The 23791-nt window shown below is 55.2% G+C and overlaps 9 protein-coding genes and 1 non-coding gene across 10 annotated transcripts; 3 read left to right on the top strand and 7 right to left on the bottom strand.

Moving 5' to 3' along the window:
- Positions 1 to 478: 478 nt before the first annotated feature.
- On the bottom strand, positions 479 to 2583 carry CAOG_02482 (hypothetical protein). The gene has a single exon (XM_004349182.2). It carries the CDS (start codon positions 2569 to 2571, stop codon positions 649 to 651), a length of 1923 nt encoding a protein of 640 aa, XP_004349232.1. The 5' UTR covers positions 2572 to 2583; the 3' UTR covers positions 479 to 648.
- Positions 2584 to 2770: 187 nt separating this feature from the next.
- Positions 2771 to 3893, top strand: CAOG_02481 (transmembrane protein). Its single transcript, XM_004349181.2, has 3 exons — positions 2771 to 3146; positions 3233 to 3574; positions 3694 to 3893. Exons 1-3 carry the CDS (start codon positions 2848 to 2850, stop codon positions 3773 to 3775), a joined length of 723 nt encoding a protein of 240 aa, XP_004349231.2. The 5' UTR covers positions 2771 to 2847; the 3' UTR covers positions 3776 to 3893.
- On the bottom strand, positions 3840 to 6434 carry CAOG_02480 (hypothetical protein; the record flags this gene model as incomplete). The annotated part of the gene is made up of 4 exons (XM_004349180.2): positions 3840 to 5275; positions 5388 to 5584; positions 5686 to 5961; positions 6332 to 6434. 4 exons carry the CDS (start codon positions 6432 to 6434, stop codon positions 4061 to 4063), a joined length of 1791 nt encoding a protein of 596 aa, XP_004349230.1. The 3' UTR covers positions 3840 to 4060.
- Positions 6435 to 7794: 1360 nt separating this feature from the next.
- On the bottom strand, positions 7795 to 7910 carry CAOG_09441. The gene has a single exon (XR_889820.1). It is a non-coding gene; the product is annotated as a 5S ribosomal RNA (ribosomal RNA).
- Positions 7911 to 8112: 202 nt separating this feature from the next.
- On the bottom strand, positions 8113 to 10574 carry CAOG_02479 (hypothetical protein). The gene is made up of 3 exons (XM_004349179.2): positions 10487 to 10574; positions 10063 to 10352; positions 8113 to 9881 (listed from the first exon to the last, which is right to left on the bottom strand). Exons 1-3 carry the CDS (start codon positions 10551 to 10553, stop codon positions 8187 to 8189), a joined length of 2052 nt encoding a protein of 683 aa, XP_004349229.2. The 5' UTR covers positions 10554 to 10574; the 3' UTR covers positions 8113 to 8186.
- A 171-nt stretch (positions 10575 to 10745) lies between these two features.
- On the top strand, positions 10746 to 15697 carry CAOG_02478 (hypothetical protein; the record flags this gene model as incomplete). The annotated part of the gene is made up of 2 exons (XM_004349178.2): positions 10746 to 10785; positions 10851 to 15697. 2 exons carry the CDS (start codon positions 10746 to 10748, stop codon positions 15695 to 15697), a joined length of 4887 nt encoding a protein of 1628 aa, XP_004349228.2.
- A 1-nt stretch (position 15698) lies between these two features.
- Positions 15699 to 16859, bottom strand: CAOG_02477 (N-acetyltransferase ARD1). Its single transcript, XM_004349177.2, has 3 exons — positions 16711 to 16859; positions 16287 to 16505; positions 15699 to 16023 (listed from the first exon to the last, which is right to left on the bottom strand). The coding sequence occupies exons 1-3, from the start codon at positions 16828 to 16830 to the stop codon at positions 15853 to 15855; spliced, it is 510 nt and encodes a 169-aa protein (XP_004349227.1). The 5' UTR covers positions 16831 to 16859; the 3' UTR covers positions 15699 to 15852.
- Positions 16860 to 17063: 204 nt separating this feature from the next.
- Positions 17064 to 18887, top strand: CAOG_02476 (deoxyhypusine hydroxylase). The gene is made up of 6 exons (XM_004349176.2): positions 17064 to 17289; positions 17485 to 17618; positions 17778 to 17944; positions 18071 to 18227; positions 18353 to 18558; positions 18670 to 18887. The coding sequence occupies exons 1-6, from the start codon at positions 17130 to 17132 to the stop codon at positions 18824 to 18826; spliced, it is 981 nt and encodes a 326-aa protein (XP_004349226.1). The 5' UTR covers positions 17064 to 17129; the 3' UTR covers positions 18827 to 18887.
- Positions 18888 to 18931: 44 nt separating this feature from the next.
- CAOG_02475 (hypothetical protein) lies at positions 18932 to 21046 on the bottom strand. The gene is made up of 10 exons (XM_004349175.2): positions 20946 to 21046; positions 20797 to 20880; positions 20609 to 20692; positions 20450 to 20533; positions 20275 to 20358; positions 20115 to 20198; positions 19943 to 20026; positions 19777 to 19860; positions 19618 to 19698; positions 18932 to 19496 (listed from the first exon to the last, which is right to left on the bottom strand). Exons 1-10 carry the CDS (start codon positions 21026 to 21028, stop codon positions 18959 to 18961), a joined length of 1290 nt encoding a protein of 429 aa, XP_004349225.2. The 5' UTR covers positions 21029 to 21046; the 3' UTR covers positions 18932 to 18958.
- A 33-nt stretch (positions 21047 to 21079) lies between these two features.
- On the bottom strand, positions 21080 to 23762 carry CAOG_02474 (hypothetical protein). The gene is made up of 2 exons (XM_004349174.2): positions 23606 to 23762; positions 21080 to 23531 (listed from the first exon to the last, which is right to left on the bottom strand). Exons 1-2 carry the CDS (start codon positions 23747 to 23749, stop codon positions 21393 to 21395), a joined length of 2283 nt encoding a protein of 760 aa, XP_004349224.1. The 5' UTR covers positions 23750 to 23762; the 3' UTR covers positions 21080 to 21392.
- Positions 23763 to 23791: the final 29 nt, after the last annotated feature.

The raw sequence follows: 23791 nt of genomic DNA, 5'->3' as shown, positions 1-23791 counted from the left end.
CGCCGTCGTACGTTGGGCGTTCGTCCATCAGCAAAACAGTCGTTTCGACAACCTGCAAGTTGTTGCTGTGTGTTGCGATTTTTAATTGTGTGTGCATCACGGAGCAGTGTCTGTCGAAGTAGGTTTCGTCAGTGTTGTTTTTTGGTGTTTGTGTTTTGTTTTTGGGTTCGACAACAATGATCCATTTCGGTTTGCTGTTGATTTCTGCAACGGATCGCATCGTGCAATTATGTAACGATCAGGCGCAGGAACATGCATGCACCTCAGTCGCAAGTCTAGTGATCGACGGGCGCGATCCGTTGTGCGTTGTCAACTTGAACGTCACAACCTCTTGGTTCGACCAAACGCCGCAGCAAGCTGTTTGCCTTTCCTTCGACCTTGCGAGCGATGAGGTGCACAAAAAACGAACGCTCGGAACCAATAAAACACAACCTGCTCACCCAGCTCGCGGCATCCAAACAAGCCAAGACAAAGCATGCAGAAAATGAAAACGTCATTGTACTTTGACAAAAGTCGAAACGGCGCGGGGACGGAAGGTGCGCACAAGCACGAAAGAAGTGTAAAAAAAACCGTAACAGAAAACATCCAATACTACTTGGCGTCACTCCAGACATTCTCCCTTGTTCAAAGTAGTCGAATGGGCTGCTGTTAGATTGCATCGGTTTGAGCCTTGGCCTGTGTAGCAGTGTCAGCCGCCAGCTGCTGCTGCAGCTGAGCGGGATAGAAGCGGTCCTCGGGGGCCCACACGCGCCCGGCCTGCACCTCTGTAGCAAAGCTTGCCGAAACGTTCTGCCAGATGGTTTCGGCGGCCGCAGCGCGATCGGCACGATCTTGCGAGTCGCTCGTGCTCTCGTTGATAGTTAGCGCATCGGCAAGTAGCTGGTTGGCAGCGGCAAAGTTGACATTGGCGGGAGAGTTGGCCGCAAGGGCAGCACTCACGACCTTTTGGCCGTGCTCGGTCAGCGTCAGCGGAGGCGCGTTGAGGGCCTGTCGCGTTGCAAACGTCGCAAGGAGCGGACGACGTTGCTGCAGTCGTTGGATTTCGACCAGGCGCGTCACGCTTGGGGTGAGCACAAACCGAGTACCATCGCTCAGCAGGATTGGGAGGAGGGTCGGGTAGTGCGTCTTGAGGCACTCTTGCAGGGACTCGGGCGTGGCCACGTCAGGCAAGGTTCGCACAAGGTTATTGCGGATGAGAATCTCCGCCTCGTCATGGATGAACGGGCTGACGAGCGGAATCGGTGGGTTGGCCTCCACGAACTGGGCAATCGCCTCGGCGCGCACAGCGTCAAGCTGCCCTTTGAGATCGGGCACCTGGATGCGCTCGGCCAAGCGAGCGACAATGGTGCCGGCAATTTGGAAGGCAATGTCACGCTGCTGGATGACTTCGCAGAGGAGTGGTTGGTCGAACAGACCGAGGAAGCCCCGACGACGCATTTTGAGCGAGTCCCGCTTGAGCAGTTCGGCGGCGATGGTGTTGCCGAGGTTGGTGAAGAGCGCCACGAAGGTCTCTGCATTTTTGTTCTTCTTTGACGTGAGCCATTGAACGTCCTCGTCGTTGAGCGGCTTGCCCAAAAAGTTGGCGTGCAGACCGCGCAGCTTCTTGACCTCGTCGGCGAGCAGCGTCTTGTACAAGTCCTCCGAGATCAGGCCCCTGAACGCATCCATCAGAGCTGCATCTTTCCCGCTCAACAGAGAAGGCACACGCTCGCCAAGGCGTGCAATGAGATTCTTCATGGCGGCAATGGACGTCTTGGCGCGAGCTGCGCGTGTCGCAGCCGCAGCCTCACCGCTGTCACTCGCCGACGACTCGTCATTTGACGCCGAGGAAGTAGAATCAGCAGCAGCAGCAGCAACAGAATCATCAGCAGCAGCAGCATCAGCAGCAGCAAGGTCGCCTTCAGTAGCGTCGCTGGACGACAAGATGCTCTCCAATCTATCCGTAGCTGCAGCACTTGCACTCAACGAAGAAGCAGCAGCAGCAGCAGCATCAGCAGCAGCATTGCCGCCGGACGCCTCTTGCGCGAGCGTGCGGGACATGTAGTCGGCGGTGGCCTGGGCAGCCGTCTTGCGATCCATCGGCACAGAGAGGACGGTGAGCGAGCGGAGCTCTGGCTCGAGCATCCAGGTGGTCGTGAGGCGCCGTGCAAGGTCGCCACGCGGCTTTGTGACGGAGGTGGTCGGGCTGGCAGCCAGCATATGGAAGGACGAGATGCCCATGGCGTCCATTGCCTCGGCGATGAGCTCGGCGCGCTGGCGGAGCTGGGCTCGCAGCTCGTCGCCGCGCTTTGAGGCAACGCGCTCCGGGTTGAGGTTGAGCAGGTAGCGCTCAATGCCGCCGGCGAGGTCGATCGTCCGCGTCGCCTTCGACGTCGTGTTCAGGCGCACATGCTTGTCCAGCAGGCTCAAGTACGGCGTCCGCAGATGCACGTTCGGCAGCCACCTGCGGCGCGTCTTGCGGTGCGAGTGCGAGATCTGGTTGCCATACCCAATCCGCACGCCGTGGTACAGCCCGCGGTCGGCGCGCTTGGCCAGGTTGCGGAACGATGCGACGGCAGACAGCTGGATCATCAGCACAATGGAATAATAGAAAAAAAAAAAAAAAAAAAAAGGAATGGGCTCACACAATCCTAGCAAAGGACCGCTAGAAAATCGTACTCGCAGCTTGTTAGCCAAGCGTAGCCCCTTGTACCAACTTAACTGATCAAGACTTGGACCACTCTCTAGTGACTTGCCGTCGTCATTTCAATGCAATGTTCAGTCCAAGAATCCTTTACTTGTTTTTTTACTTTTTTTACTTTTTTTTGTTTTTTGTCTGAACTGTTCGATCTGAGCGTCTCTGACCAGATGCACCGAACCAGCTGGATGGACGCTGCCCCGCAAGCCCATGCATCGCCATCCCCGTCCGCGTACGGGTACACACGCCTCGACACAAGCATGGCAGCATCCACGCAGCAGCAGAGCTTGTCGGCCAGCAGCAACCCGAGCCTCTCGACCTCGTCCTCAATCTTGAGCCACCATCATGGCGAGCACTCGACCGTGTCGGTCTCAAGCACAGCCTCGGACTCGTCGGCGCCAGCCAAGATGGACGTGATCAAGTCACGCTATCCGTACTGCGTCGTCTGGACGCCATTGCCATGCATCTCGTAACCAAAAAGCCTCGCTAACCCAAGTTTGGTTTCAGTTCTATGACGCGTTCTCTCAACCCTTTTCCCCCAATTTGACGATACAGAGCATTGCTGCCATTCATTGGCCATGTCGGAATATGCACAAGCAAGGGAATCATCCGCGACTTTGCGGGACCGTATTACGTGTCGACGGACAACATGGCGTTCGGCACGCCAACCAAGTACTGGGTGCTTGACCCAAGTCGTGTCCAGTCCAAGCAGCACGACTGGGACCGCGCGGTGGCCAAAGCGAGTGACGAGTACGCGTGCCGCATGCACAACCTGTTTTGCGACAATTGCCACTCGCATGTCGCCATGGCGCTCAATCTGATGGAATATGGCGGCAGCTCGAGCTGGAGCACCTGGAAAATCGGGCTTCTGATGCTCGTTCATGGGCGCTATGTCAGGTATGTCGCGGTGGTTGCCATGCACGCATGAGCCCAGATCAGATGTAGCCGAAGCAGCGCAGACACTCACACCTCTGGTTTCTTTGGTTTGGTCTGGGCATCTTTTGTTTGTTGGACAGTTCTGGCGCCTTGCTACGAACCTGGTTGCCATTCCTAGTGCTCGCCGCCATCGTTGCCATCATTGTTGTATTCACTCGATAGCGCCTTTTTTTTGTTTTTCCAACTCGCCAACCTTGTCAATAGCAGTAGTATTTCAAGACTTGCTTTTTTTGTTTGTTTTTGTTTTTTAAGTTTCTTTCAACATATTTTCACACGCACAAACCGAGAGCAACTCGATTTCAAAGCCACACAATTCGCAACACCATAACGAACAAATAACAACAGGAGCCATAAGATGGCAGAGAAGATCAAAGAGGGAAAAAAATGAATTATCAACGAAGCCACACATTAAATTTGTTTTTGTTGGTTTGTTTCCAAACCCCCGAGTTATTGGCAGGCAGCAGCTTGCTTTTTTGCGGCAGGGCGAGCAGCAACTGGTTGTGTTGGCTGGCTCTCCTCCTTTTGTTTGTCGGACTTCATGGTCTTGGCAAGTTTCAGGTACTCTTCAAACTCGAGAGCAAATTCGTCCAACACTTTGGTGTCGCAGATTTGGTTTGGCTCGGCGTTTGCGTCCGACACGACAGAAATGCTGACACGACCATCGTAGGTCATGATCGAGATGGCCATGCCGCCATAGCATGACTGCAGGCCGAAAATGTGAATTTCGCGAATCTTGTGGCCGCCCAGAAAGAGCGCTGTTTGCGGACCCGGCACGTTCGTGATGATGGCAGCGGACTTGCCCCAGAAGTGGTTGACGATCGCTGAAGTAATCCGGCGCGGTGTGAAGCCCCAGAACGACATGTTGAAGACAGTAAAGCCAATGTAAATCTTGTTGCGCTTGCGCTCCTCGAGACGGGTGTGCACCTCTGCCAAGCGCTCGACAGGATCTGCAATGCCCGTGGGCAAAAAGTGCCACACGCCAGCAATGTTGTTTTGAATCGACTCGATGTCAGCGACAGTCTTGCGAAGCGTCACGGGAATGGGGCAGAAAACGTTCGACGGCACGGTTTCGCCGCGCTGAATGATTTGGCGACGCAGGCCGCCAGTGAGGGCAGAGACGAGCACATCGTTGACTGTCACGCCAAACGCGTCCTTGACAGTCTTGACATCATCCAGGGAAAGCGACGAGCTCCACAGCACCGACTTGCGCGTGGATGCCTCGCGCCTCAGAGCAGTCTTGCGCTCGACAACGCACAGGAACAAGTCGACAATCAAGAGCCGGAGAGAAAGGTACGTGCTGCGAAGCGAGGCAAACGCCTGGCCAATCATCTTGACTGGGCGGAGGATGAGCCAGAAGGCGAGGGACGCCAACGTCGAGCTGAATGGGATGCCCAACGATTGCAAGTTCACAAACGCATGCACAAAGTTGCGACTGTCGTGCTTGTCTCCGCTTGCCGACTTTTTCGACGCGTTCGTGGCTTTGGTGAAGGCCTCCTTCATCATGTGGGCAAACGTGACACCTTTGGCATCGACCGCGGCGGACGCCAGCAGGACGTTTGCAGCCATGCCGTCACCAACGCAATGATGCATGCGGAGGAGCAGAGCACTGCCCGAGCCGTTTCTGACGTTATGGAAGAGTGTAGCTTGCCACAGGGGTTTGGACTGCAGGGAACAGGAACAGAAGAATTGCAGGTGCAATCAGTACACGGCGCGACTTTCCCCCCCCCCTTTCTCCTCAAGCATAGCAACAAAGCCGGACACCAGCTTCTCCTACCTTGTCAAGAGGCTCGGCAATAACATTCTGCACTTGGCGCTGGAAGTCTGCTTCTTTGGTTCCGTCGGGCAGCCGCACCAGTTTGATGTGATCGGCCACCTTCCAGTTGTCTGCGTCCTCAAAGGAATGCAACAGGAGCGACGAGCTCACAACGCGTTGCTTGAGACGGACGTGTTCGCTCGACGCATCCGAGAAGACTTTTTTTGGACAAGAACAAAAAAGAGTCGTGAGCAATCCACAATCAAAAACACACCAAAAGGCGCGCCCGTAGATCGCCTCGACCCATGCAAAAACATACTCTTGAAAACGGCCTGAACTGGAAGCAGCTCGTCAAAGCAGAGCAGTCCGGAAATGGTCTGCAGACGTTCTTCGTGCTCGCACTTGATGAACATGTTTTCGGTGCCCGTCATGGCTCCCTGTGGCTTGGATGGGTTGTGTGCGCCAAAGTAGTAGTTGTTGGTCGCATAGTGGCTCGGTTTGCTAGCCTGCTTCTTGCTGTTGCTCTTGAGCGAGTACGAGACGTGCCACGCCGCCAAAACGCAGAACGCCAGCGTCACTGCCGCAGCGAGCAAATCTGGTGCATCAGAAACAACATAAAAGAAAATTGAGCAAGCAGAATTTTTTTGCAACAATGTTGACGCTCGAGTTGAAGCCGAGGGTCAGCCTTTTGAGTGAGTGAGTGAGCAGTTGCGTTGTCCATTGCATTGAAGTTATTGTTATTGTTTTGCGTTTTGAATCGGGTTTTTTGGGTATTTTTTGCGACGCTGCCGCTTTCCATGCGAGCGTCTGCTTCCGCCGCATGAATACACAGACGAGAATGCATGTAATCACAGCGACAGTGGCCCAGGTGCAAAAGTGGAGCTCCGAATGAGACACAAACAGTCAGTCACACGGGAAACCCAAAAAAAAAAAAAAAAAATCCCGACTAATGAATCAAAACGCACCTCGAAACGAAGGCACGGTTGAGCGACAGTCAAGAGCGAGGCACAACATCGCGAGAGAAGAAGAGAGAGAGAGAGGGAGATGGAGGGAATGTGCGCATGACATGTCATGCAAAAGACGACAGCGTCAGTGAAAGAGCGCGCGAAAAAAAAAAAAAAAAAAAAAAAAAAGAAAGTCAATCAAAGAAGAAGAAATACAAAAATGACGGAAAGGAGGTGGCGCGCACTCTCTCTGTGATGGGGGGGGTGATGGGCGAAGGACAGCAGACACGCAGAGTGCAGATGGCAATGTATGGGTAGACCGGAAGGCGAGCGCAGAGCCAGGAAGAAGCGAAAACAAAAAGGAAGAGGAAGAGCCAAAAACCGAAAAAAAAAAAAAAAAAAAAAAACACATGCCAAAGCGTGCTTTCGATTGGATGGAAAATGCACCAAAAGGCCGCTCGCTCGGCATGGCCACTAGACAGCCGTGTTCCCGCCGCCGTGGTGGGGTAGGAAACATGTCTCTGAGAACTGCTTGGATTGAGGGGGGGGGTGTCGCTCAACGCAGGGGGACTTGCTGCTTGACAAGAAACCATTGCCGACAAGCTTACAATCAAGCATTTGCACAAAACAGAACTGACACGAAGACCAAGACGGAACGAGCCAGTTCGGGTTGGGGGCGATGTGCAGTAATTGGTTATTGGATCAAATGAGATGACGAGGCCGCAAGCGGGTTGCTCATCGTCGAGACCACTTTCGTCGCGAAAAAAAAAAAAATCAACTTTTCCCTTTTTCTACCTTCATTTTGGGAGCTCGACCACCGAGCCCCTAATCGCACATCTGGGCCGCGTCACTTCGGATTGTACTCTAAATATGATTATTTTTGTTTTGCAATCACGAAGGAGGGCGTACGCCAGATCGACAAGCTCAACAATCGCTTTCAAAACAAACAAAGCGCAGTACCCTTCACGTCGCTGAACGACCGGAATTTTCCATTCTCCCGTCGAGAAAATCATAGTACCTACCTTACCAAATACGGTTCTCGAAGCAGACTACCGAAATTCTTGAAACGCCAAGCAAGTGGTTGCTCGCTGGAGCTCAGGAAACCGATGGTTGGAAGAACGCCAAAACTCTGCAAAAAAAGGAAAAACCTCGCAATGCAAATGTATGGAAAAGGTCGACAAACACCCCTCATTTAGAGCGACGCCCTCCCACTTTGGTGGCCCTAAACACAAAGTACACATGGCATTGAACACGCAGGGTCACAGGCGGCGCTGGATGGGGCATGTAGGGGGTCAAACGGACGCGTCAAAGTGAATGGTGCGGAAAATCGGCTTCATTTTGAAAATCTTCGGACATCGGCGTTCTGTGTGCTGTGCCGTCGTCCTTCCTTTGACGGTCCAGTACGACATGTCAAGAGGCTGTCAATCATGTTCAGACAAAAAAAAAACGAAAAAAAAAGAAGGATGAATGCAACAGAAAAAAATGAGTTACAACAAGCAGTATTCCCGCGTGGTCTCCCACCGCAGTACTAACTACTCTCATGGTGGTTTAACTTCGCAGAGCGGAACGGGATGCGGTGCATTCCACCAGATATGGCCGTAACTGAAATGCAGTAGTGGGGCAACAGCAATAGAAGCGACTGGCCTGATTTGGGTGTGCGTTTTGGTGGTGGCAAGGTGCTGTTCTTGGCGCTCAGTCATTCCTTACCAGCTTTACCGTTGTTTTGTCGTTTCGCCATGGAGGGTCAGAGCTCTGCCGACCTGAACCGCGCTGTGAAGGCCTCTGGGGACATAAAAACTGTTTGAAAAATCAATGTGAAAATACGAATAATATTAATTTGTGTTTCATCGAGTCAACATGTCAGGTCCTGCGCAACTCAGTCAGAGGGTTGCACTGGCGTCATGGTGGAATCGAGGGCCAGACCGTTGGCATGTGGTGTTGTCAACTCCAGGGCGGAGACTGCTGCATGGGGCGTGGCCAGCGTTGGCGCAACTGCAGCCACCTCCGCTCCGCTCGCAATGGCTCCACTCGCAATGGTTCCACTCGCAATGGCTCCACCCGCAGTCGCTCCACCCGCAACGACAGAGCCAACTGTATGGCTTGGAAACCCTCGCAAGCCTTTGAGATCCGGATACACAGCAACCAAGCAGCGCGTCACGTACGGAACCAGACCTTGTTGCATCGCAGCCGTGATGGCGGCCAATGCCTGCTGCTCCCTGGGATCCCCGCCAGCGGCAGCGTCCGCCACAAGCGTGCTCACCGTCTTGCTGGCCTCCTGGACACTGATCTGCACAAGGTTGTGCACGCTTGTGGCGATGGAAAGTGGGGCACAGTGTCGCAGTTCGTTGAAGGCTGCCGTGAAGCCGTTCGCGAGCAGCGCAACCGCGGGGAATTCCATCAAGGCAGATGGCGGGACGAGTGTGGCAGCTGCTGCCGTTGCTCCAGCATTCGCTCCTGCGAGTCCAGCGCCGGAGCCGGCGGCGCCCGCATAGACCACGGGTTGGCCAGGCTGCGTCTGCACGGCAGCCACGGCGGCACTGCACGACGACATTGTCTCGGCAAACTTGGCGGTGGCAGTGGCAACTTGTCCAGCAAACAACTCTAGTGCGCGATGCTCGAATAACGGCACGAGTAGCGTCCTAAAATCAATGCCAACACGGCCGAGGGACATTCCGAAATACATGCACTGGCCCAGAAGCGAGGCAACTGTTGCGCCATCAGAGACAGCAGCAAGGTTGGCCTCGAGCGTGGCGACAAACGAGGCGACGCGTTCCACAACCCAGCCGAGAAGCAAGCGCCCTTGCTGATGTTGGTGTCGTTGCTGCTGCTTTTGAATAAACAGCTGAAGCTGCTGCTGTGTCAGCGGATCGGTAATGGACAGAGGGAGGAACGTGGGGAGATTGCCAAAGCCAGGGCGGGGCGACGCCGGAACAATGTTGGGCGACGACGAGAGCTGCTGTTGCTGTTGTTGCTGTTGTTGCTGTTGCAGTTGTTGCCAGTCATCTGTGAAAATGGCACGATACTGCGTAATAATGTCAAACAGGTGCACGCGGCAGGCATCCACGTATCGGCTCAGATCCGTGTTGGGGGACTTGATCTCTGGCAACGAGGCGTGCAAAAAGTGGTCGCGGGCTTCCAAAAAGGTGGCTCGAAGATCGGATTCCGAGTACGTCCCCAGCCTCCGCAGATAGCCCACGACACGCAGGCACGCCGGCAGCTGCAACGCGCCTCGAAGCTGTGACAGCAGCTGCGAGAGCAACAGCTCCTTGGATCGAGCAACCTCGTCTGCGATGCTCATGACCAGTTTGATGTCACGGTGGCGACGCACAAAGCGCTGTACATAGGCATCGACTTCCAGGGCCTCGTCGTAATACCCGTTCCGCACGCAAGTGTCCATCAGCTGCGGCAACTCGAGAATGTCCACAAGCTGGGCATGCTGGTCCAGGGTGAGGCTGACTTCCTTCCGTCGCACGGCAATCTCTTTCGAGGCCTCGACAAAGCGTTCACACGCCTCCGTAAACCGTGGCAGCGTGTCTATCAAGTTTCCGAGGCGGGTCTCGATGTAGTCGAACTGTGGAGCAAGTGTTTCACAACAAAGTTTTCACCATCAGAACCAGTTCGTCAAAAAGACTCGTTTCCCCCGGCCTCCTCCTCAAACCCTTCCCTGCCGTTATGTCGACCATTGTCGTATGCTGCTGATGGTCTCATCATCGAGATTCTTATGGAGAACTTGATTGAGCAGCTGTGCTTACATTGCTGGAGACTGTTCGCGAGCACTCTGCGGTCTGGATGAACGCCTTGTAGTTCTTGACTGCGAGTGACTGCGTCTGCGCAATGAGGTCCCTGCGCTGCGTGGCGAGGAGCAGCGGCTGGCGTTGGAGCTGCTCGACGCTGAACGCAGTGAGCTCGTCCACGTACGCAGCGCACTCGGGATCGGTCGCCCACGCCGGCACCACCGCGTCGCTCGATGCACCTCCAGTCACAGCCGCAGATCCAGCACCAGCGGTCGGGCTCTGCATTGCCAGCGGCGTCGAAGGAGCGCCTGCAAGGGGGGGGGGGAACCAGGCCATTCGTCAGGGACGACTTCGTTTCCATCATTTTGAACCACTGTTCGTTCATTCATCCAACAACACTGTCGTTGTTCCTTCTTCTTCTTCTTCTTCTTCTTCTTCTTACCATTGCCATTGCTGTGTGCTGAAGGCACGGCTGTGAGCGCGTGGATGATGGCAGCCGCTCCAGACATTGAGTGAATCGGAATAGGAAAGAAAATAAGAAATGGGCTTTTTATTTGCTTTTTATTTTGCTTTTTGTTTATTTTTGTCTTCTCAGTCTTCTAAATCTCAGTTTCTTGGTCACTTTTTTTTTTTGTTACTGTACTTTTTCTCATTCAGCCCTTCTTTTGGTTCCAATTCCACTACTGTTCACAAAAGCAAAAATGGCTGCTGCGACGCAACGTCGTCGTCGTCGCTGCTGCCGTGGGCTGGGACTGAGGCGGTGCATCACCCGTCGAGCTTGCCATCGCTGCTGTTTGCCTCGACAGCGACTCCAGCAGCATGGACGGCGGCCTTCCTCGCACCAACCCCTCCATCAGCATCAGCGACGACGGCATCCGCAACCACGCTGGATCAGAGCAACAGCGGCGGCGGCGATCACAAGTCGAGTGGCCGTGCTGCTGGAGGATCTGGCTCAACGGGACTGGGCTCGAACGGCGCCGCTGGATCGCCTGCAGCTGCTGCTGCTGCTGGGTTTGGACTGAAGGACGGCGGCGAATCGTCCCGCCAGGAAGTCCTCAACAATCTCAACCAGTGGCGGATGGCGACTGCAGACGCTGCCGCGGCGTGGACGGCTGCGACTGCCGCGAACGAGCTTGGCATGATTGACTTGGCTGGTGCTGCATCATCGTCCGACCTCACCCGGAGCAAGCGACCAAGATTGGGCCAAGACGGAGATCTGAGCGATGAGCATCCATCATGGGCGTCCGCGTTGATCATGTCGACGGCCGCCGACGTCGACGACGGTGGTGACATTGGCGGCCGATCGCCAGGTTCAAGTCGACCGGCAACACCCAGCGTACCCATGGACACTGACCACCAGGATGATGCTACCGCAGGCGCAATGACAATGGGTACACCGTTACTATCCCGGTCACTGTCCGTCTCGTCCCTCATCGGAGGCGTGGCTGGGACGACGCGAATCAAGCACCGACAGTCGGCCTACACGGATCTCGTCTCCAGCGTGCTGCTGGGCGACCAGGAGGTCCCGGCGATCGTTGACACACGGAGAGCACGCAGACAACGCGCCTTGGCAGTGCATGTCGTCCTCCATCTGGGCCTCTCGCTCGAGTACATTTGCGGATCGATCGAGCCGCTGACGCAGGCGCGACTCATGGGTGAATGTGCACACTTTCTGCCCGAGCAGTTGCAGCACTTGCAAACACTGACCGTTGCGTTGCTCGCCAAGTCGCTCTTGGTCAAGCCGGCCGCCGTTCCAGCGCCCTCAGTCTCCATCATTCCTCCCGCTGCAGCAGCAACATCAACAACAACAGCAACAGCAACAGCAACAGCAACCGGCATAACCACTCCAACATCGTCCTCCACTGCTCCTGGAATACCTCTGCCACCCGTGCCCAATCCTTCCGCCACCGCGTTGTTTGGGTTATCAGCCAGCGAATTCCTCGAAGCGCTCGAAGCCGTGCCAATCTCCACCCTGACGAGCTTCTTGCCAGAGTATCCAAACATGCTGGCCCACCGATGGATGCTCAAACTCGGCAACAACCGTCGTCTGACGCTCGACTGCCTCTCGGCGCTCCCCGCCCTCTACGATCCTGCGTCGCCAATGTTCATCTTCAAGGACACGCCACCCATGGGACCGGCTCCTGTTGGTGCCGTGCGCGTTGGGGCAAGCGGGCATCCAAACTCGGCCACGTTCGTGTCTCGGGCCTGCCGGGTCGCCGAGAGCTCGCTGGAGACCTACCTCGACGCCTATTGGTACTCGACACAGCCCAATTTCGACGAGGCGGTGCAAACTATTCTTGACCGCGCGATCGTCAAGCTCGGGAATCTGCTTCCTGAAAACATTGCGGGACACGAACTCTGGTCGGTCTTGCGAAGCCATCTCTGTCAGCGGTTGCAAGCACTCCACACACTGCACGTCTTTCAAATCTTGTATGAGCTCGGGTCTTTCCGGTTTCAGCAATCGCGCCTGGAGCCCGCCTTGAAGGTGTTTGTGCAAGCCGCCACTGTGGCTAGCTTGCCCTCGTTTGCCGACTTTGCCCAGCTGGACTCGGCCAGTATTCGCGCACGTCTTGCTCTCACATTTTCACGACAAGAACGGAGCCCAAGCGATGCTGATCGGGAAGACAGCGGTGACCCCATCACCACTGTTCTCGGCCGCGCCGTGCACCTGTTTTCGGGCTTGTCTGCTTCTTCATACATGTCTCTTGGTCGCATTGCCAGTGATGCTGATAGCAAAGCGTATGCTCTGCGCGCTAGACGAAAAGGCCAGACTGCTATGACGCTCGTAGGCGGCGAAGGAGCCCGGCCAAAGTTGCCGTCCACAGCCTTCCCTTTTGCGTGGCCTCTCGTCACGGCGGATGCAGCTGTAGTTGACGGTTTTATCTCTGCGTGCAAAGCCATGCTGGCACAGTCACACTTGTCGCCCTTCTCCTCGACCCAATCAGCGGAACCACCAAGCTCCCTGGCTGAAGCTGTTTCTGGCATGCTCCTCTCTTCCGCCGGCGCTGCCAACGGGTTGCGTGACTTTTTAAGCGAGGACAAGCCTGCGCCATTCAGCTGTCTCGATGACCTGGCTCTGCTTTCTCGCTCGCCAGCGATTGAAACTACCAAGCCGTCTGTTGCTCGCCCCAGTCGGGTCCTTCCGCAGTCAACGTCGTCGTCGTCGCACTCACACAATGGCCACGCAACTAAGGGCATGTCGGCTCAAGAGCGAGCGCGGGCCGCAGCCACCCACCGGAAACGTCTTGTCGAGCTGCGTCAAGATTTGGCGCGACAAGCGCTCATCGCTTCAAACCGAACAAGCACCCAAGGGGTGGAGGACCAAGCATTGCCACCCGTAGAAATCGGTTCCGATCTGCTCCTGCCCGTTGCCCAGGCACGTGCGTTTTGGGACTTGACCCACACCATGGAGCCGGAGGTTGCATGTCGCTCATTGCGCGCCATTTTTAGGCTGCCCGACTCGGACAGTGTGACTGTAGCCCTGCTGAGCTACTTGGACACCCTGGTCGCAGACTCTGTTACAAAGTCTATTGTCGATGCCGCAGGCCCCAAATTCACACTTGCAGGGCTTCTTGGTGGCTCACCGAGCTGGAGCTCGCTGCAGTCCCAAGCCAACGCCGTTGCAGCCTTCGTCCTCGTCGTCAAGGCCGGTCAGGCGCGCGCGGTTGGTTCATTGTCTACGGCTGCCGCGCTTTTGAATTTTGCGACGCAGATGCTCGTCAACCATGAGAACAAACCAGACTCGGCAGTATTGGCTTGGCTCCGTTTCCTTGTTCAAGCCGCACCGCGAGCTTGTTCATTCGACGCGAACGAATGGTCCTTTGCTGCTAGCAGTCCTTCGACTGCGTCCACGTTCCAGCTTTGGCTTGCTGTGGAATGGATTATGCTTTCGCGAGAGTGTACTTTGAAGCAACACCCATGCGGCGCGCTGGCATTACGCCTGGCGCACGCCAACGAGATTGTTGCATCGTCGGGGTGCTGTCGCTGCTGCCTGTCGCTGGGTGGGTCACAGCTCGTATTCGATCACGAGAACACGCCGGACAGCGCTGCGGGCATTGTGTTTGCTGTGGTGAACGAAATGTCGAGCCCGCAGTCAACGATGGCGCTCTCACCACTAGCAGTGTTTGGATTCCTGGGCTATGCCGTGGATCATGGTGCGATTGGAGTCTTTCGGCAACTCGAAGACGTGGTCAACCGTTCATCCGAAGCACTTTCCTTCCGCTCGGCTCTTCCAGCCCTTCGCGTGCTGTGCCACCATTCCTGGCACGCCCTCTCCGCCGCCTTGGACTCTGAGGCATCCCAGACGCACAACGCTCGCGCTCGCGAAGCGAGAGCACGGATGGTACGTTTCCTCGAAGGCCAGCAACGCACCCAGCCAGTTCCTGCGCTGGATCTGAACGCACTGCACACCGAGATTGTGTCCTGTTTGCCGCTTGTATCGTGGTTTGTGACTGGGGCGTGCGTGACGGCGCCAGTTCTTTCCAGGGTGCTCTTGACCGTGGCGCGTGAGTTTAACCTGCAGCACGCGCAACAAAGTGCCGCGCCCGAGGAGCAAACTCCAGTGCAATCCGTCTGCGCCATTATTGGCACACTCCCACTGCCGGCATTGCTGCCCGTCCGGCCCTATTTATCTGCCGAAGGCTTGCCAAGCGCTCGAGTGCAACCTGTTCGGAAAGCGAGCGCACTCGACAGTTCGCCGCCGCTCGCCTCCTCCAAGTTGACTGGCGCTACATTGCTGACCGCGATGGAGTCGCTGCTGCATGCTGGTCTCGCCAGCTCACCGTGCCATCCCAACTTTTTGATTGGTCTTGCCGATGTGCAATTTGCGCGCGGTCGCACTCACTCTGCCCTCAGCCTGTACCTTGCGGCTGGTCGCGCTGTTTCCGGCAACTTTGTGACCCTGCCGCCAAACTGTTGGTCGAGCGGTGTGCTCGGACGGATGGTTCTCTGTAGCATTTCACTCGGCTGGTTGATGGATGCCTTGATTCTCTGCCAGCTTCCTCTGGCCTGGCCGTGGTTGCATCCCGAGGCGGCCACAAAGATTCGGGAGAACGAGCGGTCTCGTGCGAGTCGTGCACTGCCAGACTCCAACTATCCGTCGCAGCACTCGACTCCCTACCTCTTTGACAACACTGCCACTCCTGGATTCTACTTGGGCCCTGCCTTCCGCGCTCTTGGCGAGTTTCTCGTGGAAGGTGCCACCACCCCCATGAACACTTTGGCAGATCTCCCGTTGCAGCTTGGCGGCCCTGCCCCGTCCAGTACCGTCCCTAGCAATGTTCCATCATCGCGTCCTGCAAACTCGACGCCCGAGTCAACCCAAAAGTCTTCCGAGCCGTTTGGCGCCGTGTCGAGCAGCGACACACTTGGCGCCAACATTGCCGGCTTGTCCACTGCGTTCTGGTGCTTGCGCCAAGTTCGGCTCGGAGACGTGCCCACGGAACTGTTTGCCTCCGTGTGGCATGTGCAGCTTTTGGAGGCTGTCGCGAACGTGCTGCATTTCACCGGCGACGAAGGCCGAGTGGCGTTTTTGGCTTCGGCTCTCAACCGTCCCGAGCTCAATGTCAACACGGCACTGAGCGTCCGGCTCACTGCCATCGAGGCGCTCACGAAAACACATCTCCGTGGTTTGTGCAGCAGGTTGCAACTGTAGTCTCAATTAAAATGCAGTTCAAAAGCGTAACAACAAGCAACTTTCTCATTTTCTTTTTTGTTTTCTGTTTCTTTTGATTCACAACGGGGGGGGGGGTTGTTTCTCTTTGACTCGACACACCGGAACACACAAAATTAAACGAACGAGATGACCGCTCAATCGGTCTTGTTGGTCTTGAGCTCCTGGAGAAGCTCTTTTGGGAAGAACTCGTTGAGCATGCGCTTCATGGCGTACGCGTCCTCGCCATCCGCATAGTACTTTGACTCAATCTCGGAGACGCTGAATTGCAGCGTGTCGCGATACAAGTGCAGGGCAGCGCGATTGCTCTGTTCGTGTCCAGCAGTCCAAACAGTGAAACAGCGAAACAGCGGCTGAGTTTTGGTTTCTGGTTCAAGGCAAAGCTTTCCGGGGGGTGTTTCGTTCTCGATCAATGTTTCCATTCGTTCAAAGGGGAGTTCCTTCTCCGCCCCCCCCTTTCCCCCACGCTGACGCGAATCATGCGAGATGGAGACTCGAACGAGGGCTGATCTCCAGCATGAAACAGCAAAACCAACTGCTCTTGTATGGTTGTTTGGGTTTGTGTTTTTACCTTGCGGACGTGCAGCGAGACGTAGTGCGCTCGGAACGTCTCGACCATCGATTGGCACGCCTGGTTCATGAGCGTGCGAGCAAGACCGAGTCGTCGGTGCGATCGGAGCACTGCGAGCGATGTAATGTGTCCATGCGGCTCGTCGTTGGGCTCCTCCTCCATCTTGGCCAGCACGTAGCCGACAATCTTGCCGTCCTCGTCCTCCGCAACGTACGACAGCTGCGAGAAGCCAATAACAAAACCCCCCCACAAGCAAAAGTGAAAAGTGGGACAAACAGGAATTGCAGCGTGTCAGCATCGATCAATGGAAGGAAATCCAATGGAAAATCCAATGGAAGGAAAATCCAATGGAAATCCAATGAAAAAAAAAAATTGGCGATCTTGGCATTGGCAGATCTGAATGAATGGGCGGCGGCCGACGCACCTGAGGCCATGACAAGGCGTGGTACAAGTAGTACTTCATCTGGTAGTTCTCAGGCAGGCACATGAGGTTGCAGTGCTGCATGTTCTGCAGATCGTCAATCGTCGCTCTCCGCACGTTCATGCTTGCTTTCGGCGGGTGCGCTGAGAAAGTGAGACTGATACAAAACAAAGACAAAGAAGGTACAGTACTGTACGTGAAACATCATTAGTAGTACTGTTATTGTTATGATTGTTACTCTGAGATTTTGTGTTTCTTCACGTCGGCTTGGTTTCGGCTTTTTCGTCCGAATTCGCACACTCCCTCTGCTAAACCTTGCACACAAGCCGAAAGTGTTTGATTCATTCTGCTCCAGTCATTTCTCACACTACTCAGGCACACAGAAAAAAATCGACTCGACACACCACACACTTCCAAGCACAATGAACGAACTCCGCGACTCGCCCGCAACGCTCGTCCAGCACGTCCCCAGCCTCCGCATTGCGCTGAACGACCCCGAGCGTCCCTTGCACGAGCGCTTCCGCGTTCTCTTCACCCTCAAGAACATTGGCGGCGCTGCAGCCATCGACGCCATTGCCGAGTGTAAGTCGGTCCTCGTGTGTGTGTGAGAGCGGCGCCATATGTGGCAGTGCTCCACATGCACTCTTCAGCCATCCACGTCGACCACAAGCACACACACACACACACACACACACACACACACCCTCCCAACCCGAAGCTGCAAAACCGTCTTCAGCTCACTCTTGTCTCTCTCCTGGGGTTTCTCTTGCTGCACAGGCTTCAAGGACGACTCGGCGTTGCTCAAGCACGAGCTCGCTTACTGCCTCGGTCAGCTCCAGGATACGCACGCCATTCCGTGCTTGACACAAGTGCTGCAGGACACAAACCAGGAACCAATGGTCCGACATGAGGTAAAAACACAAAACAACAAGACCATGCGCAGAAACAACAGAAAATTCACATGAATGCAAAACTTGTTGCAAAATCGGCGGACGACGAGTTTCTGAGCAATCGAAACCCATCTCATCAAACAGTTGTGCTCACCTGTGTTGCATTCATTGCATCCTTAGGCTGCAGAGGCTCTTGGCGCTATTGGCACGCCCGAGGTGCTCGCAACGCTGGTCGCACACCTCGAGGATCCCGTTGTCGAAGTTTCAGAGACGTGCCAGATTGCTGTTGCCCGCGTCAAGTGGGAAAACGGCGGCAAGCAGGCTGCTCAACAAACCGGTGATTTCAGGTAAGCAAGGACCAGCGGCGACCAGCAGCGACGCCGTCACGAGGGAAAACGGCGCTCGTCCTGGCTTATCATTGGGTTGTTCTCACGCCATCAAACAAACCATTTGTTGCGATTTTGCCGTCACAGCGAAAATCCCTACGATTCGGTCGACCCTGCCCCTCCGTCCGCCCCTGCGACTGCTGCCGAACTCCGTGGCCGCCTGTTGGACACTGAGCTCACCCTCTTTGAGCGCTATCGCGCTCTGTTCGCGCTTCGCAACAAGGGAGATCCCGAGTCTGTTTTGGTGCGTTTTTCTTTTGGGGTTTTGGTTTTGGTTTTGGTTTTGGTTTTCATTTGGGTTTTTGGCTGTTGCTCCTCCTCCTCTCAAACTAACCACCCTCCCCATTCGTTCGTCATCGCGTTGATCAGGCTATTGTGGATGGTTTTGATGACAAGAGTGCCCTCTTCCGTCACGAAATTGCGTACGTTCTTGGTCAAATGCAGCACCCAGTGTCGGTGCCCGGGCTGATCAAGGTGCTCGAGCGTGGCGAAAGCGAGTCCTCGATGGTTCGTCATGAGTGCGCCGAAGCTCTTGGCTCTATTGCTACAGATGAGTGCCTGCCCGTCCTGGAGCGGTAAGCTCAATCCATTTTTGGCGGGTATAGTGGGGAATTGGGCACACCTCACTGCTGCAAAAGCTCATCATCTTACTTTATATTTGTGTCGTTATTCTGTTGTTCATACAGCTACAAGCAAGACAACCAACGTGTTGTCAAGGAGAGCTGCGTCGTGGCATTGGACATGCACGCCTTTGAGAATAGCGGAGAGTTTTTGACGCTTGAACAAGGAGTAGAGAAGATTGTTCGTGAGGTCAAGGCCAAGCAAGAGTCTGCGTCTGCGTAACACAAATTTCTTTCGACGATTCTTGCTGTGGTAGAAATCTAATACAGTGGCTTGCATTCGTTTCGAAAGGAAGCATACAAAAAAAAAAAAAAAGAAAAAAAAAAAAGAGGGAATTTGGTGGTTGTACTGCCGTTAGACATATCCAACATAAAGGGACTCGAAACGCAAATTTGCGGAAACCTTGCTGGGTTGAACTTGAACTTGCCAACTCTCACGTATTTGGCGGAGGAAGGGATGACTCGCTGGGCAAATTGTCACAAGCTGAATGGTCGATTCGACAAAAGCCGGTTTGGCAGCGCATTCGTATCGAACGGCACCTTGATCGTCTCGGATATTCACATCAAAGGCGATTTCGTCGAGCGAAGCCCTGCAGTCACGAAGCACTTGAATTGATTTTACACGGACCGAGTTTCGAGGCAATGTGACGTTGAGAGCAAGGCCGAAGAAAGCGGCAGAAAACTGCGATCGTTTGGTATGCTGTACGCCTTGAAAGTAATGCGCTTCGTCCATAATCCGCTCGGCAAGCTCGGGCGGTAATACTGGTAGCGATGCGGATTGATCCTGCAGTTCTGATCCGCTGATGAGCAAGCAAAACACAGCCTGGAGGTCTTCAGCAGTTGCTAATCGTGGAAGCAAGGAAAATGCGAGAGGGTTGATCTGGTCGGAGATCCTGTGCACCGAGCAGTCACGTTAAAGCAGCAGTCAGTAGCAGGCCAGTTTATCATTGTGTGTTAGTCGGAGGAACACTGCACGAGCAGCGATGGCTCTCATTGGCAAGAACAGCAGCTTACGAAACTTCACTCGTGCCGTGGACTTTGCGTGCCTCATCAATCGCCTCAACACCAACATTGCCAATGCAATTATACTGTAGGCTGTCGCTCAATTGGTGAGCAGAATGCCCTTCCCCCCCCCTCCAACGCTTGAAACGAGCAAAGCGCACATCAGCTTACTAGAGACTAGTTAACGTCTTGTTCACTTGAAGAGCCTCAGCTATCGCCAGCGCACCAGCAGTGCCAATCTGATTCCGACCCAACCTGTTCTCATCAGTGAGTCGTTTGGAGCGTCCTCTGGAGGAATCACCCGCTCCCATGCATCAGTCAAAGTGAAATGACTTACGAGAGTGCTGTGAGACTCGTGTTCGCCTTGAGTGCATCAGCGATCGCCTGCGCTCCGGCATCGCCAATCTGATTCAGGTCCATACTGTCCGTCCCCGCCATTGATGAGTCACTCTGAATGCCTTCTGCTGAATCACCAACTCACAAGCATCAATGAAAGTGAGATGGCTTACCGGAGCTTTGCCACCGTCTTGTTCAGCTTGAGTGCCTCGGCAATCACTTGTGCTGCAGCATCACCAATCTCATTCGTATGCAAACTACTCCCCTCCATCAGTGAGCATTCGGAATTTTTATGAATCCCTCACATGCAACAGTCAAAGTGACCTGCCTTACTCGATAAAAGTCACTGTCGGGTTTACTTTGATTGCCTCAAAAATCGCCTGCGCTCCAGCATCGCCAATCTGATTGTCGCTCACACTGGTCCGTCCCCTCCAACAGTGAGCACTCTGAATGCCATCTGTTGCATCACCCACTCACATGCATCAATCAAAGTAAGATAATGACTCACTCAAGCACAGTGAGCGTCGTGTTCACTTTGAGTGTTTCAGCAATCGCTTGAGCTCCCGCATCGCCAATCTGATTCCCTTCCACACTAATCAATCCTTCGTTCGTGAGCACTCCTGAAACGCCTTCTGTTGAAAATCACTCACAAACTCAGATGACGTACTAGAGTGTAATGACACTCTTGTTCACTTTGAGTGCCTCGGCAATCGCCTGCGCTCCAGCATCGCCAATCCGATTCTTGCCCAATCTGCACCATTCCGCCTCGGTCAGTCAGCCACTCTGAAACGCCTTTCCCCACCCCCCGCGCCTTGCTGGACATCACACATCATCAATGAACGTAAGGTGCCTTGCAGAATTGTGTTCGTCTCGGTGTTCACCTTGAGTGCCTCTGCAATCGCCTGCGCTTCAGCATCGCCAATCTCGTTGTGCCTCAAACTGCCCCGCCATTGCGTCAGTACCCATGCGTTGTTGTGTTCGCAGTAAACTCGGCTTTCGCTTACTCGAGCCATCCACTCCGATTCGCTTCCTTGGCTTCGTCATACAACCGACGCTGATTCTCGTTCATATTCTGATAAGACAGCATTTTCGACCAACAAAACAAACAAACAGGACTGATTTGTGAAAGTCTCAGAGCAAACCATTTTTTTCCAGGTTGTGCGCTCGGCATTCATGTTTGTAGTCGGCATCGATTTTTTTGTGAGAACTAGCGGAAACATTGTTTTCGTTGCACCCTCCGTCAAGTTATCATGCAAATCATCGATTCCAGAATCAATCACTCGGGGGTTTTTTGGCTCATGATGCAGCTTCGTGGGTATCCGACAATCACCGAAACAGCAAGCACCAACAGCAGGCATGAAGGAAAATTGCCAGACAACTGCAAGATCTACCATTTTTTTGTTTGTATTTGTTTTTGGTTTGACAGCACTGAAAGCAAATGAAGCACGCGACTATGGCCCTGAAGGTCCATCTTGCCGATCTTCTTCGGGAGGGAAATTGAGCGGCGTCTGCTCGTTGTTTTCGTTGACACCCATCACGCGAATAACGCCGGTACGGTTGAGGCGCTCGAAGAGCAGACCAAGCTGGGCGGCCTCGGCCTCGAGCTCCTCCTCGGTCATTTCTGAAAGTTGTTTTTGCATCTTGTCGTGTGCTTGATCATCGAATGGCTTGCCGGTGATGGGGTTGATGTTGCGGGCGCGATCGTCACGCAGCCGCCCAGCTTCCTCGTCCTCAACGTCGTCACCCTCGCCCTCCTGATCCGATTCGGACGAGTACGGGTCGGCACTGCGGTCGTCGAGGGGCTGCCCGAACAGACCGCGGTTGGCAAGTAGACCAGCGGCGTTGCCGTAGCCGGTCATCCGGACAAGCTTGGCCAAGTTGCCCTTGCAGAGAATGAGAAGCACATCCCCAGCCAGCGCGTTCACCTGCGAGACATGCGAGGTAAGAAGTCGGATGAGCGCGGCACGAAGCGACGTGCCTTCCTCCGGCGCAAGAGTGCTTGATGCGGACGACGAGGCATCTGCCGGCGACAAACCGCTGCTTCCACCACTTGGTGCTGCCCCAGCAGAGGAGAGAGCTGCCGGCAGCGCAGCCACCAACTCGGCTGGCAACACGGTCGACAGGTCGGTTGCGAGCGCGGCCTTCGTGTAGCGACGCACCAGTCGCGAGCCTCGGGTGTAAATGCGCAGAGCCATCAGAACTGGAGTGAGCAGCTCGCGCGGAGAGTTGCTCTGAGGAGGAGCGCCGAGCCGCGGCGACGAGCCCATCTGGCACAGTTGGTACGCCAAAAACCGCAGCACGCCATCGCCGACGAGAACATCAAACAAGGGTGCGCCGCTGCTGCTGCCGCTGCTGCTGCTGCTGGATGTCGAGGCGCTGGAAGAAGAAGAAGACGCCGCCGAGATTGCACCTCCAGTGCTGCTGAGCGCGGGCAAGCTGCGCTCTTGCGCCAGGCGATTGAGCTGCGGAAGGGCGGGATCTTGCGGGCTGCGAAGGACCATCGTGTCTGTGCAGCCCAGCGGGGTGTTTGTCAGAATGTTGACGGCATGGGTGCGCAGAGTGAAAAGGGCGTCTTCCGTCGAGTCGAGCCGCCCGGTGGGGATGGTCGTGATGTGCAGCACGGGCCGCACGATGGAAACGAGCGCAGCGAATTGTGCTCGTTCAGCGCGCCGATGCCCGTCAGACCGAGTGTGGACGTCTTCCGCCGACTCCCAGTGAAGCGTCAAGTTGTACAGCAGCTTAAACACCTCACTAAGCGTGTTGATTGCAGGGGCAGAAAGCGCCACCAGCTGTTCGTGCGAGATGGCGTCGAACGTGGTCATGGCTTCGGTTTCAGTCGCGGCAAGAGGAGGGTTTGCGACCGAGGGTGCTTGCGTGGAAACATGCGAGCGCGTAAATTGAACAAGCACATCCAGCCCATGGTAGGTGTCGCGCACCATCGGCAAGTATTGGGTGCGATCCATGGCGGTCATCATAAACACGATTCGGCAAACGTAAAAGCCAAGGGTCGACGGGACTGGCCAGTCCGCGTCCGCGTCCGGCGTGTCGCCAGAGGTCAAAGTCGCAGCAGAGGCGGCAACGCGTGCAAGTACATTCATGACGACTGCCAGACCATTGACGGCGACGAACGCTGCCTGCATTGGCGCGTTGTTGAAGATGGCGTTGACGCAGCACTTGACGGCGTCCTCTGCACACGCGTCCATCGCAGCCAGCAACGCCGCGCGCGTCTGTGCGTCCAATGCCGGTGAGGATGATGACGACGACGTTGGCTGACAGACCCAGTGGTAAAAGTGGCGCGGCGAGCTTCCTGCTGCTTCAACAACAGAAGCGACCGCGCCAGACGCTGACTTGCCAGCGACCGTCGCAAACTCAACCACATCGACACAGAGTTGAAGCCCTTGCTGGGATTGCAGCGCTTCGACAGCAACGCGCTCGCGACTGACCAGCCGCAGGACGTCCAACGCGAGCCGTGCGTGCTGGAGCACAACAAGCAGCGAACCGGCAGCCAAATCGGACGTCGGCTCGCCAACCCGCGCGCGAACGGTCGCGACGGCAGCTGCGACCTGAGCGAGCAATGCTGCAACAAAGCTCTACACACGGGAGAAAGTGAGCGAAAGCGGGTCAATGAAGCAAGATTTGATGACAACCCAATGTTCACACAAACCTGCTTCACGGACGGCGACCCGAGCGGCCCGAAGGAAAAGGAGCCGGCGTGCTGTGTAGAGAACGACTGCAGCCAGCGTGTTGCGTTGGGCAGTGCGGTGGCCGAGAGAGACGCATCCGCAAATTCGTCCAAATATGGCTGCATGTTTTGAGATGTTGACGAAAAGACTGAGCATGTCATCTCTTC

Source organism: Capsaspora owczarzaki (genome assembly GCF_000151315.2).
Source record: "Capsaspora owczarzaki ATCC 30864 unplaced genomic scaffold supercont2.3, whole genome shotgun sequence".
Taxonomy (NCBI): domain Eukaryota; class Filasterea; order Ministeriida; family Capsasporidae; genus Capsaspora; species Capsaspora owczarzaki.
This window is presented reverse-complemented; position numbering and strand designations above follow the sequence as displayed.

What these genes read in the sequence shown, in the direction of transcription:
- CAOG_02474 (XM_004349174.2), bottom strand. Translation starts at nt 23,749, where the DNA reads ATGCAGCCATATTTGGACGAATTTGCGGATGCGTCTCTCTCGGCCACC. An exon ending in GGTCGCCGTCCGTGAAGCAG is followed by an intron (nt 23,532 to 23,605) that starts GTTTGTGTGAAC and finishes TCCCGTGTGTAG; the next exon opens with AGCTTTGTTGCAGCATTGCT.
- CAOG_02479 (XM_004349179.2), bottom strand. Translation starts at nt 10,553, where the DNA reads ATGTCTGGAGCGGCTGCCATCATCCACGCGCTCACAGCCGTGCCTTCA. An exon ending in AGCACACAGCAATGGCAATG is followed by an intron (nt 10,353 to 10,486) that starts GTAAGAAGAAGA and finishes CCCCCCTTGCAG; the next exon opens with GCGCTCCTTCGACGCCGCTG. An exon ending in CGCGAACAGTCTCCAGCAAT is followed by an intron (nt 9,882 to 10,062) that starts GTAAGCACAGCT and finishes CTTGCTCCACAG; the next exon opens with TTCGACTACATCGAGACCCG.
- CAOG_02477 (XM_004349177.2), bottom strand. Translation starts at nt 16,830, where the DNA reads ATGAACGTGCGGAGAGCGACGATTGACGATCTGCAGAACATGCAGCAC. An exon ending in ACGCCTTGTCATGGCCTCAG is followed by an intron (nt 16,506 to 16,710) that starts GTGCGTCGGCCG and finishes GGCTTCTCGCAG; the next exon opens with CTGTCGTACGTTGCGGAGGA. An exon ending in TCTCGCTGCACGTCCGCAAG is followed by an intron (nt 16,024 to 16,286) that starts GTAAAAACACAA and finishes GGACACGAACAG; the next exon opens with AGCAATCGCGCTGCCCTGCA.
- CAOG_02475 (XM_004349175.2), bottom strand. Translation starts at nt 21,028, where the DNA reads ATGCTGTCTTATCAGAATATGAACGAGAATCAGCGTCGGTTGTATGAC. An exon ending in AAGAGTGTCATTACACTCTA is followed by an intron (nt 20,534 to 20,608) that starts GTACGTCATCTG and finishes AGGATTGATTAG; the next exon opens with TGTGGAAGGGAATCAGATTG. An exon ending in CACGGCACGAGTGAAGTTTC is followed by an intron (nt 19,497 to 19,617) that starts GTAAGCTGCTGT and finishes CTCGGTGCACAG; the next exon opens with GATCTCCGACCAGATCAACC.
- CAOG_02481 (XM_004349181.2), top strand. Translation starts at nt 2,848, where the DNA reads ATGCACCGAACCAGCTGGATGGACGCTGCCCCGCAAGCCCATGCATCG. An exon ending in ACGCCATTGCCATGCATCTC is followed by an intron (nt 3,147 to 3,232) that starts GTAACCAAAAAG and finishes TTGACGATACAG; the next exon opens with AGCATTGCTGCCATTCATTG. An exon ending in GTTCATGGGCGCTATGTCAG is followed by an intron (nt 3,575 to 3,693) that starts GTATGTCGCGGT and finishes TTTGTTGGACAG; the next exon opens with TTCTGGCGCCTTGCTACGAA.
- CAOG_02482 (XM_004349182.2), bottom strand. Translation starts at nt 2,571, where the DNA reads ATGATCCAGCTGTCTGCCGTCGCATCGTTCCGCAACCTGGCCAAGCGC.
- CAOG_02476 (XM_004349176.2), top strand. Translation starts at nt 17,130, where the DNA reads ATGAACGAACTCCGCGACTCGCCCGCAACGCTCGTCCAGCACGTCCCC. An exon ending in AACCAATGGTCCGACATGAG is followed by an intron (nt 17,619 to 17,777) that starts GTAAAAACACAA and finishes TTGCATCCTTAG; the next exon opens with GCTGCAGAGGCTCTTGGCGC. An exon ending in TGCCTGCCCGTCCTGGAGCG is followed by an intron (nt 18,559 to 18,669) that starts GTAAGCTCAATC and finishes TTGTTCATACAG; the next exon opens with CTACAAGCAAGACAACCAAC.